This window comes from Mastomys coucha, unplaced genomic scaffold, assembly GCF_008632895.1.
Source record: "Mastomys coucha isolate ucsf_1 unplaced genomic scaffold, UCSF_Mcou_1 pScaffold23, whole genome shotgun sequence".
NCBI lineage: Eukaryota > Metazoa > Chordata > Mammalia > Rodentia > Muridae > Mastomys > Mastomys coucha.
This window is the reverse complement of record NW_022196906.1, coordinates 18648497-18661400: the sequence shown is the minus strand read 5'-3', so window position 1 is coordinate 18661400 and position 12904 is coordinate 18648497. Positions and strand designations below refer to the sequence as shown.

Sequence of the window (12904 nt, the reverse complement as noted above, 5' to 3'; positions counted from 1 at the left end):
TCAGGAAACTTATAAAATGTAATATAGCAGTAAGTCCTTTAATAAAATCCATTCTTTGTGTCTGAGTTAATGAATGCTCATATTAATAAAGTCGTGAGCAAGAGAAGCCAGAGCCTCCTGAAACCCCTGTAATTACAGTGGAGAAAAGTGGAACGATGTGCCTTGATTTCCAACATCCAGACTTCTTGGAACAAGCTCATTTGGACAGGAGCCAAGAAATAAGTCTCTGTTGCAATTCTCCAAGGCTTTGTGCAAATAGCAATGCGCTGGAGGCAAAAAAGGTTAACTTGGAATATATTCTATTTTTTTTTTCTTTCCCTAGGCTTCTTCATTAACTCCTACATCCTGCTATGAGAAAACTCGTTTTCAAGTGTCGCATCTTTTAGCAGTTTTCATAGTTTCAGGATACATCAGGTAAAAGAAACATGTGATAACTTCCCAGACAGGCCCTTTTCATTTACGACTTGAGTTTGGGTTCCTACCCAGGCGTTCAGTTTACATTCTCGCCCCGATCTACCGGACACTTATTTGAATACTCGGTCCAGTCCCTGCCAGAAAGCTGGCTGTTCTGAGTGGCGAGGTCACACTTTTACCCCGTTAGTTTCCTGCACAAGCCTAATGCACAGTGCCCCGGAGCGCACGCACGGCGCCGTTCCGCGGCCACTCGGTTCCCGCACCGCGCCACGCTGCCTCACAGCCCGATCGCCTGTTCCCGAGGGTGCACAGCCGCTTCCGGGAGGTCGTCCACGCGGCTCCCCCGGCCGCCGGTCCCGCCCCGCTTGTAGCCCGCGCGTGCGCGCTGGCCGCTGGAGCGCGCCTGGGCGCGCGCGCTGGAGGGGCGGGGCCGCGCCGCTCGCACTGTGTCCCCGCCTCCGCCCGGCGGCGTTCCGCCGTTGTCCTGGCAACCCGAGAGCGGCAACGGCGGAGGCGCGGGAGTCCGGCGCCGCCTCTCGGCCGCCTCGCAGTAGGCAGCGGCCGCCTGGCCCGCGCTGTCCCCGCCTCCCGGACCGCCCTCGCCGGCCAGAGTGAGCGAACGCCCGTCCGCGGAGCCCGGCCGCTGTCCGGGCGCGCGCAGCTAGCGGGCGCGACTATGCCAAGATGGTCCTGCAGGCGCGGAGCAAGCACCGGGACGCGGCTCCCAGGCCGCTCCGGTCGGCCCGCTCGTCGCCGCCGCCACTGAGCGGGGCATCCGAGGTGGACGCTGGGGAACTGGGGTCGGAGCGCACGCCGCCGTCGCCAGGGCGCAGGGGCGCGGCGGGCAGGAAGGGGCCCCGTGCAGAGACCGCCGCGGCCGCCCGGGACGGCCTCGCGGGCCGCCTGGCGGCCGGGCTGCACTGGGCGCTGGGCCTGCGGCGCGGGCGCGGCCGGACCTGGAGCACGCTGCTGCTAGGTGAGCCAGTTAGCAGCCCTCTCCGACTTTTCCCGGGACGCTCCCGTCTCCTCCTTACTCCTCCCCGCTCCTTCCGGGGCTCAGCTCCACGCATCCTCCGCCCAGCCGTCCGCCCCGGGCTTTTAAAAACATGGCCCCGAGATCAACAGCTGCACGGCTGGCCGCAGGCGGGCTGGTCCGCGCCAAAGAGACTAGCTTGTGCCTGCAGCGAGAGTCCACTCTTTTCCCCTGGCCCAGCTGCTCCTTCGGAGGATGGTTTGCTTGGTGATGCGAGCGATTCCTGGAGCTCGAAATACTCAGGTTTCCTGTCTTAGAAAGTTGCCAAACTTATAATTGAATTTTAGCGTGCTTTTTCCCTTCTTGGCCGCAAACACTGAGAGTGGCACTTCGTGGTTCTATCACTTTGCAGGCTATGTCGTGTTTTGGATGCCCAAGCTTTAACCTTGCCTGCTGGCATCTCTTTACCTTCTTCCATGCACCAAATGGATGATGGGTTGTAACTGTGCCTAAAAGAAATAAAGTTGAGGCATTCACGTGTGGACCATCTTCTGGGTTCGTTTTCCGATTGACTTTGTCGGATAAGGCAAGTTTATAGAAGTTGGATTAATAGGCCTAATTTTACCAAGCCCTTTATAAAGATTCTGTAATATTTTTGTCACGATGAGATTTAGCTGTTGAATTGTGTAGTGATATTTTCTTACTATCTTTTCATTGTTGCTTAATGACCTTTAAGAGCTTGGGGTGCTTGGAGTTTAGGGTTTAGACAGACTATATAGGAAAATCAGCCTTCCCGTGGAGACAGTCTCTTTTGCAGCCATATAGTTACTGAAAGCCAGTCACGGCTATGTGGTTGTTTCAAGAAGGCTGGCATTGTTACTAGGAATTTTGTTTTTTAAATACTTGGGCCAAGATTTGGCAAATCATTATTTTCATCCTGCCCTCCTCCAGCAAATAGCTTGAGAACCTGGCAGGTGTACAGGTTAAATTCACCTTGGGGAGGCAGCGTGGTACAGTGGATGAGGTTGAAGGCACTCAGAGCTGGTGCAGAGTGCTTGATTTTGGTTTAAGTCTCCCTTCGAGGGCCTTCCTTCTGTGTTATATGGAGTTATCCCATGCCCTACTTACCCAGGGATGTCCTGAAGAACAATACTAAAAACTCCGTGGGTATTGCATGTTTGTGCTCAAAGCACTTAACAGCCTCATTTCCTATGTAAAAGCAAATGCATAATCCTGATTTCTGGTCCCATGACAGGATAAATCTCCAGCTTTCCTGGATGGCTAGTATAAACAGCAACTGTAATAAAGTAAGGGATGGCACTGTTTATTTTAGGGAGAGATAAAAATATATTTTACAGGACACTGCTTTTTTTCATGTTGTATGGTACAGTTCCTTTGGGTTTTCTTATACTGGATGGCTTATCTTTGGATTTAATGATGCTCTTGCAGAAATTCAGTTTTATTCAATGCAGCAGGGCAGCATTTCTCTTGATTTGCTCTTTTTGACATTGTAAGTGAAAGTACAATGAATTTGGCAGACCATAGTCTTAGGTGTACCCTGGATAGAGGTCACCAGGTGTGTGGAGTTAGGAGGAACACTGCAGTACTTGTCTTCTTGCTTGGCATCTGCTGTGAGACCACACAGCACCTGGAGAGAAAGAAGGCTTTGCTGGAGGATCAGACCTGGTGTCCTTGGTTCAGCTCTGGCCCTGTACCCTCAAGACCGGTATCTGTAGTGATATCCTCTGTACCACCATGTTGCCAACGCTCAGAAAGCCGCTGATCCTCCAGAGGGGTTCTAGCAATTTCCATGTCTTTTGTAGGCTGCTCCATTTCCTCTGATGTCATCCTCCAGTGTGGGTGAGAGTTGCATTTCGGGGTGGAACTTTAAAATAACTCCTTGGTCTTTCATGTTGAGAGGTATTGCTAGTCACTTGTTGCTTGAATTACTTGTAGCTGCTCAACTCTAAAAACTACATATTAAGCTGTGACAAAATGGCTTTATTCATATTTTATAATAAATTCCCTAACTTGGAGTGCCGTTTTAGCAGCATATGTTAGAACTGGTTAGAGCTTTTCTTCATGTGTACTGGGCATTGATAAGTCTCACTTGCCAAGGTAGCTCTTCCCGTTGTTGTACAGTGATGAGCACTGCCTGTTTTAGTAAGTACATATGTGGATATTACTTCTTATTTAATGGTGACAATTAAAGATATTCAAAATGTTTATTTTTAGAAGTTTCAGTTCACTTTCTCCTAGCTATAGGAAGCAGTGGTGGAGGAAGAACCTTGAAAATTTTTTCAAACTTTCCTGACCACAGAAAATAATATGCATTGCCTCCAACCTGCTCCCACCATAGAAAGCTCATCCTTGCACATAGATATGTCTGTATAGATATCTGTGCTCAAGCAAGAAGCACTAATAATCGAGCTATCTTCAAAGGTAAGAACAGGGTTGAGAAGCCTACAAAGGCTGTTAAGGCCGTGAACAGTGGGGTGTACTGCTGGAGAAGAGCGAGGCTTGGAGAACCGGCTCTGTCAGGAGCTGTGCTTGAGGGGCCTAAGAGGAGTTGCACAGCCTCCTCACACTCTGGACTCCTGCTCGTAGTGTTAGTGACCTTGCACACTACTGAAGCAGCCTGTAGGGGCAACCTGGTGGGACTGGGGTCAAGGCCCAGGTGGAGGGTGACAGTCACCAGCAGGGTTCCAGCTCATACTGTCTTTCAATAAGTTCTTTTTCTTTCTTTCTTTCCCTCTGTGCTGGTTAATTTTAGCTGTGAATTTGACACTGCTTTAAAGTTACCTGGGAGAGAGTTGTAGGAATTCTCTGTCTCCGCTGGCCAGTAGGAGACTGTCTTCACTGAGGACTGATGAGAGAAGGCCCAGGCTACTGTTTGCTGTGCTGTAGTACTCCCTAGGCAGGGAGACTGGGGGAAGCTGGGTGAGAGCGAGCGGGCGAGAGAGAGCGAGTGAAGATGAACTCATGAGTCCATCTCACTCTCTGTGCTCCACTGTGAACATGGTGCCTTTGGCTCTTTGTTGCCTTCCCTGCAGTATGGGCTGCGACCTGGGAGTTTAAGCCAAGTGAACCTTTCCCGCTCTGTGTTGCTTTTTGTTAGGATATTTTGTAATAGCAAGAGAAATGAAACCAGGACTGCTGTTCAGTCTCATGCCTTTCTTCCCATGCCTGCCTCAAACTTGTTGGGCTTCTGAGCCAAGAATTTAGCTTTTTCACATTTGGTTTGGGGATGTGTAAGATGAGAGATCTGGATTAGGCCAGCAGTTCTTAACCTGAGCTGTACACTGGAGCTCTCTGAACACTTAAAACGAACCACATATCAGACCACTTAATTGTGTATCTAGGGGTGTGAATATGGCAATGGGGAAAGTGCAGTAATGGGTTTTAACTGCTTATTTGTTTTTGGTGCTGGGGATTGACTTCAGGGCTTCATACATGTTAAGTAAGTCCTGTACCTCTGAGGTTTGTGAAGCAGACTGGTATCCCTGGGAAATGGAATTTTCATGGCTGAAATCTATTGAAAACTGTATACTCCAACTTTTATTTTTCACTTATTTATTGTGTGTGTGCACTGAACACATGTATGTGCATGTGTATGTGTATGTCTGTACATAGGTATGTACATGTGTGTATGTGTATGTATATGTATTTGTATGTGTATGTATGTGGTGTATATGTATGTGTGTATGTGTATGTATGTATATGTATGTATGTATGTGTGTATATGTATGTATGTATGTGTATGTGTGTATGTGTATGTGTGTGTCACAGTGCATACATGCCAGGATAACCTGCAGATATTAGTATCAGTTCTTTCCTACTGTGTGGATGTCTGACTTCATGGAAAGCACCCTTACCCACTGAATCTTCTGCTCTGCTCCACCTACTTTGTTGAAATAGACACAAGAACTATCCAGTTGCTACAGTCCCCATAATCTTTATTGTTTCCTCAAAAAGGTGGCTATCGATTGCCACTTGCCCAATGGGACCTCATCTTTCTTACACCTACCTGTGTCCTGCACCTTATTAAAAGAAGGAAGAAGAGTTCCTGTAGTTGGAAAGAGCTCTGTTTCAGGGTGAGAGTGAGAAAAGTATATATTGAACTTGAACACAAAACAGTTAGCAGTCCAGGGCTGTAATGTAAGATGCCATTTGTAAAAATTGTTTAATAGTAGTAGTTTGAATAAAAATGGCCCCCCACAGTCTCATATTTAAATGAAAATGCATGGGAGTGGTCTGAATCTTTAGGGAGTAGGTACTACTTGTGAGGGATTAGGAGGAGTGGCCTTGTTCAAGTAGGTGTGGCCTTGTTGGAGGAAATATGTCACTGAGGGTGGGGTTTGGGGTTTCAATGCTGCCTGTGGATCCAGATATAGAACTCTTACTTCCTTCTCCAGCACCTTATCTACCTGTGGGCTACCATGCTTTCTGTCATGCTGATAATGGACTAAACTTTCAAGCTGTAAGCCAGCTCCAATTAAATGCTTTCCTTTATAAGAGTTGCCATGATCATGGTGTCTCTTCACAGCAATAACAGTGACTAAGGCAGAAGGTTATGTCACTTTCACACTTCTGGCCTGCTTCCTGTGGTAACTGCAATCCCCTTGAGCTTCATGATGTTTTGGGTAGGACTATCCAGTGTTCTGAGGGACTGTCCTGTGCCTTGCACAGGGTTTAACAGTGTCCCAGGTTCTACCTACCAGAACCTAGTGGTACTTCTCCAGTGTGGCAGTCAGAATGCTTCCCAAATGCTGACCAGTGTAACTGGGGAAGCAACCACCATATTGAAACTACTCTTTCTTTCAAAAGCCATGGCTTGTGAGAGACTGTGACTAGCCAGGGACAGGGAGGAAGCCTACAGAGGCAGTGAATTGAGTCTGGCTGGGCACTGGGACCTGGGATGGGCCAGCAGGGGTGTGGTGTGGCGGTGTAGTGGAAGCCACCTGGTATTTCAGAGATGACCTGCATTGGAAGCCTGTTTCTACACTCAGAAGCTGTTTCTACTCTCCCTGCAATGTTTTCCATCATTGCCTTATCTTTAAGGTGGGGAGAGTAAATGCTTTGCTTAGAATAAAAGAGTATGTGAGATAATACATGCCAAATAGTATGCGTGGTTTCTTTATATTCCTCACATGCCAGATGTATTCTGGGCAAAAAGGTAGACAATAAAACTGTACAGCCTATTCCTATGGAACTTAGATTCTGGACGTAAGAAGACTATGTGACTAGGTGGTTTCACTCTGTAGTAAGGAAGGGCTTTTGCGTTGGGGAAAGTGAAGCAAAGTGAACAGATGAAACTCCAAAGCCAGGGAGGGAGTGTCCATGTGAGTAAAGCCAAGAAAAACTGTGGCAAGGCATCCTGTGCTTGACTTTTGCCAGGTGGTGAAGAAGCAGTGGGACCTATCTCAAAGGCTGAGCTAGTGTAAACTGTATAGAGGCCGACAGGGTGCATCTCTCTCCCAAGGGCATGTGGAAAGGAAGGGACAGGTGGAAAGGAAAGAACAGATCTCAGTTACTCTGTCCAGGAGGAAAGGTAGCCTGTGGACCAGATCTGGAATGGAGCTGGGTTTATTCCTTAGCAGTGGAAAGCCCCTAAAGAGTGTTGAGCAAGACAGGGTCATGTTTACATTTTAATTTTGAGAACTCTCTGCTAGAAAAATGGATTGAGGCAATGCAAAGACAAGGGAGACTTCTACTCCCACCCTGAGGTGGGGCTCTGCCAGGGCCCACACGAGTTGCTGGCATGAATAGAGGGCATGTCTGTGGAGAAGGTAAGAAGGGTGTAGCTTTTAGATGGGATTTGGAGGTGAAACTGGTAGAACTTAGGACTGAGTTGATCTTGGTGTGTGGGAAAGGGAGCAATTGTTTTCTAGGGGAGACAGTGAAGACTACAGATGTGGAAAAGGACAGGTTTGAGGGAGAAGAGCAAGGACTGTATCCCAGGCACACTGTTCTTCAGATGTGTGGGATCTCCAGTTGGGAATGTCAAGTGGTGATAAGACAGTTCTGACTGGAATAGACAGTGGCAAGTTTCTAGCTAACAGGTGGTATCCAGCCAGGTTAATTGACTTTGTTCACCACAAACATCATACACTGGGGTTGGAGGCATTACTGTGGATGAATTCACGTAACAGTCGACTTGGGCCTGACCATGACATTGTGACTGTCATATTTACTAAAATTGGGATCTGAAGCACATAGGTACTTAGTACCATATGCAAAGTCACTCCTGGAAATTTTAGGTCAAGAATTGAACCCAAGCCCCATGTCTTGTGCATTCATGTTCTTACAATGCAGTGTTTCATCTAGTGAGCATGCAGCAGCTGGACACACGGAGCCCCCCAGCCTGTTCTGAGAAACCTGGGCAGTTTGTGCAATGACAAACTTCTGCCTTGTTTCCTTCAGAAGAAGTAAGGAAAGGAATTATATAGAGAGATGCCAGAATGAAGAATGGAAAAAGCAGGTTAGTGGTTGAGTTGTAGGAGGAGAGAAGCTGAAGTGTGAAGCCCGGGGAACATTGGCCCCCTCCTGTGCTGATTTTCAGGCCAGAACTTGGACCCAGCCAAGCAAGCAGCTGTGAGGGTGTGCTTGTGTTAATTACCGGAATCCTATCAAAACCGGAGAAAAGATGGAAATTTGGGGTTTTGAAGCCAGTTTCTCCCTTTCTAAAATAGACTTCTGGTTAACTCTTAAGAATATTTTAAATCACTAATTATGTCTCATTATTAAGGTACTCTAAATAGGAAGTCTCTGAACATGAGGCGCTCACAAGTACTGAAACTGCATGCAGCGAACTTAGTTCACTGCTTTCTAGGTATAAGGCTGTATTCTTTGTGATTTCTTTTTGTCAATAATAGAACATTGAAACTGAAAGAGACTGAAATTTAACACCCCCCACTCCAAGAGCTGGTCATTTTAAGCCTTATCCTACTCTATTGTATTAGTATCTCTTAATGAGTGTAAAGATGTATTAATATCTTTTGTAAGTTTAATTTAATGGTATTTGCATTTCATAGACTACAAAGCTTTATTTACATATTTATTTCTAAAGTTATATTTTGAGCTCATCTTTTGCCATTAGCTGAGATTTACCACTGGGACATTTCTAGGAGATAATTTGTTAGTTTCTTTCATTCAGGTGCTTACCAGTAATTAGAACTGGTAAAAGTCTCATCTGCTTCTAGTTACACACCTTTAAGAGAAGAAACCACTTTCCTGTGGGTGATCTTTTATAATTCAATCAAGAGTCATTTCAGAAGAGTATATTTTAAAAGTAGAATTAACTTTGAGAATGTATCAGTCTATGTCTTAGTCAGGGTTTCTATTCCTGCACAAACATCATGACCAAGAAGCAAGTTGGGGAGGAAAGGGTTTATTCAGCTTACACTTCCACACTGCTGTTGATCACCAGAGGAAATCAGGACTGGAACTCAAGCAGGTCAGGAAGAAGGAGCTGATGCAGAGGCCATGGAGGGATGTTCTTTACTGGTTTACTTCCCCTGGCTTGCTCAGCCTGCTCTCTTATAGAACCCAAGACTTCCAGCCCAGGGATGGCACCACCCACAAGGGGCTCTACCCCCTTGATCATAATTGAGAAAATGCCCCACAGCTGGAAGTGGAGGCACTTCCCCAACTGAAGCTCCTTTCTCTGTGATAACTCCAGCCTGTGTCAAGTTGACACACAAAACCAGCTAGTACAGTCTACAACAGTTATAGAATGTGCTTTAATAATACTCTTTATTTTCTTACCACTATTATGATTAATTGAAAAATGAAATTATAGGTGGAGCTGACTGTTCCTAAGGGGTTGATGTTTTTATTATAGATACAAGGGAGAGCACCAGCAGAGGCAGAGTCAGCTGGGAGAGTCCGGAGTGAGTGCCGAGTGAGAAGGGAGAGGGAGAGAAGGGAGCCAGGAGCAGTGGCCCAGAGGGAAAAAGAGCTGAATAACCAAAATGACTGGATTGTATAGGGAGGAAGCTGGTGGAAGTACAGCTCAGCACCTGGGCAGGAGAGTTCAAGGTGGGGTTGGGGGAGCAGGGATAAGCCAGTCAGGAGGACCCTGCCACAACTAGGGACTGAGGGATGCTGGGAGAACCTGGATCAGTCCACTTTGATATGTTAATAGGCATCTCAGTCTTTTGTTTGAGGCTGAGACCTAAACCAGGCCCTTTAGCTGACAGTCAAGTTGTCCATCTTCTTTGCTTAGTGTCTTTCTCCAGGTTTGACTACCTTCTGAATTAGCTGGTTGTCAGGTGTGGTTTCTAACACCGGAGCCATCACAAGAGGAATATTCAGACCTCGATTTATAATTGTAACTTCATGTAGACATAACTGTTGACATAACTGTCACCCAAAGCATTGACAAGATTTGCATTTGACTCATGGCCTGCTAAGAATGGAAGTGGTTTAAATGCTCATCAACAGTAGCTTCAGCTGGATCTTAGAGCACAGCTGTGTGTAAGTTGACCAGTCACTTTTAGAGTTTGCTGCCCAGGTGAGTTAGTAATTTGAGAAGATTTTTGTAATTGATAAAAGTGAGATTTTATTTATAATTTTATAATAAAACAATTATGTTACTACCCCACCCTCTTCTTGCTCCACTTAGCAATTAATCATGGATGTCTACACAATTCTCACCCTGCCTCTGCTGCTCTACTAGTTAACATTTGTTTTAGAAGACCTTGAGTTTTTGTTCCCCACTCATCTTTAATGTCTACAGAAATCCCCCAAGTAGTGTTATTGTTGAGAACTTTACCTGTGGGGGCATCATTCCTGAGTCCCCTGGATGAGGTTTGGGTTTGCAGCCAGCTCTGCCAGTCCTGTTGGTCAATGGTAGGTCTCAGATCTGAAGCATAGACAACAACCATAGGCCCATCGGTGGGAATAGGACCTCAGAGTCCCTGAAATGCCTTGATCCGTTAGAGAGAGCAGAGGTTTCTGTTTCTGCTCATTCTGAGAATCGTTCTGGTTTCTGTATCTGCAGGTCTATCCACTCTCAACCCCACTTTCATTTGATTTCCTATTTAATTTTGAAAAATGAATAAATTCTGAATTTAAGGAAGGATAGTTGGTTGTTTGACAGTGCTATTAAAAAAGATAGTTAATAAGTCATGTTTTCTGACTCATTTAAGTTAAATGATAAGCTAAATCTTGTGATACGCATGGGGAGTTTACAATTTGAAGGGGTCTCATTATCTTAATATTAGAATGCTTTATCAGGGAATAAGCTTGTTAAAAATTACCAAAGACCTATATCTTCCCCTGTGCTTTAGGTGAAGGAATGGATTTTAGATGTATGTGTCAGTTGGTGCTGGACACCGGCCACAAAGTCACTTGTTATCGGCATCCACAATCACTGGCTGTGATTTTCTATAATGGTTTCAATCTTTTGCAAGGAAATATTTCTTTGATGAGGGGTGAGGACTGCATTAATGGGTGGGTATGAGAATAAATATTTAGAATACAGTTAGGGAATATGTTGATTTATTAATGATAGTTATAGATTATCTTTCAGGATTTGTGACTCCCCTAGCCTTGGGAAGTTGGCTAGGTTTCTAGTACCAGACATGACTTCCCTCTTGGTGATTGGGCCTTAAGTCCAATTAGCTATTGCTTACCACCAAGATATATGTACCACTATTACACTTACGGATATAGTGCCATGCTAGTCATTGTTTTAGTTTGGAGGTGCCATAGTCGAGTAGACTGTTATTTTCCTCCCTTGGAAGTTTGCATGGTACTTTTTAATATCATGAAAGCTAGTCCTTAGGGAGGAACCTTTCAGATCAGAAGCAGCTTGGATCCTCCAGTTCATGTGTCAGGCCCTAAAGTCATATACTTACATGACTTTATATGAACCAAGAGGGTTATGTTTGAATATTTAGGCGTGTATGTGCGCGCGCCGTTGGGTGTCCACCTGTGCTTGTCTTTGTGTCTTGTCCTATATTGAAGAGACCTGCATTCTACACTTTCTTCCTGGATTTATCAGGTTTTGGAATTTCTCTCTGCATGCTCAGAAGCATATTATTTTGATTGTGTACTAAAAAGAGTAAAATGCATTGTATTTTGCTAATGAAGAAGAAGTTAACATATGCAAATTATCAATGTAGGCTACTGTTTCATTTAGAAATATTTGTAGAAGCCTAAGACTTTAAAAGGAAGATAGAATTCACTGCCTTTAAAACGTGTCTTGTGTAATCATGCTTGCCTAATCTAGTATTTGTACATACATTTCTATTTACAATGTGAGGGCTGACTGTGTTTTTCTAGTAGAGTCCCAGCCATGCTGTCTGTGGGATGGCAGTGTAGACTTCTGTGCTTTATTTTCATGTATTCACTTAGAACACATCATTTTTTCTTTGAATCTGTTGTGATTTCTAAGACATTTCTTTCTGTGTTACTTCACTCTTTTGGCTAATATGCTCAATATTTTCACGTCTGAACTTGGAGTCAGGGAAACCTGAGCTCTCTTCCGTGGTTTGTTGTAACCTTGCTACATGAGACCTTGGGCCTCTTGGGGAAATAAAAGCCACTCATTCTTTAGATGGACTCCTGGATCTCTTATGTTAATATTGATGAGCAGACATTGTATACTATCATTATAATTAGGAGTTTCTAAGTTTTTCTCTTAGCTGGTGTCCAGTACGGTTTGGCTGAGTGCTAAATGTTGGTCATCATCCCATACCACTGTGAGTTCTAGATCTTACCAGAGATGGTTTCTTTCAATCAGGCTGTGAATTTTAAATGCAGCTTTGCTTCTCATTTTGAGACTTAATGCCTCTATTAGTAAAATGAGCTCATGCCTTCTTTTCCTGTTAAAAGTAGAGTGTTTTCCCCAATCCCAAAGAGGGAACAAGTGAAAGGGATCAAACCTAACAAGGCTTTGAAGTTTGTGGAACAGGAAGTCCAGTGCTGGTGGTAAGAGCTGTGGGTCCTAACTAAATTAAGTACTGGAGGCTAAGTCCACCTTCCCCACCTTGTCTCCCTTTCTGTCTTCTGCAAATGAGACTCAGAGGCTAAGTCGATGATGTCTTAAAGCATTTCTTCTTATGAAGGGCTTTCTTATAAGAAGGGAGTTTATGAATTTTAACTTTTTCCTTTTCTGAATCCTCATTGGTGACTTTTTGAATTTGTACTTTATTTTTCTCATTCCTTTCTGTCACTACCCTCCAGGCCTCCACATCTTACCTTAAGGAATTGTCAGCCCATTGTTCTTGCTGGACTTGCTATCATAATTGTACCACTTCTCAAAGTGTGGACTATGTGAATCACTTGAGGGTTTAATAATAATGTATGGCTTTGAGCCCCTGTACCTGTTGCCTCAAGATCTAAGAGCAGGACCCAAGAATGCAGTAGTGGTTCACTTCTTCCATGACTGTGCTCCAAGGCCACCTAGTGCTGTGGAGGTCTGCTAGGGAATGTCACTGAGCTGTGTCTTCCTTAGGCTTCTTGAAATGTTGATTGATGGCAAGGCTGTGGCCTGAAATTCTGCACTGT

General features: G+C 45.0%; 1 protein-coding gene across 3 annotated transcripts in view; it reads left to right on the top strand.

Moving 5' to 3' along the window:
* Nucleotides 1–905: 905 nt before the first annotated feature.
* The window catches only part of Dpy19l1 (dpy-19 like C-mannosyltransferase 1), a 95724-nt gene continuing 83725 nt past the window's right edge, over nucleotides 906–12904 (top strand). The window contains exon 1 of one of the 3 annotated variants that reach the window (XM_031345776.1): nucleotides 906–1390. In XM_031345776.1, coding sequence (XP_031201636.1) covers nucleotides 1099–1390 — 292 coding nt within the window. In that variant the 5' untranslated portion in view covers nucleotides 906–1098. Of the gene's footprint in view, nucleotides 1391–3721; nucleotides 3830–12904 lie in introns of those variants that run through there. The other 2 variants (XM_031345777.1, XM_031345778.1) reach the window with 2 other exon arrangements.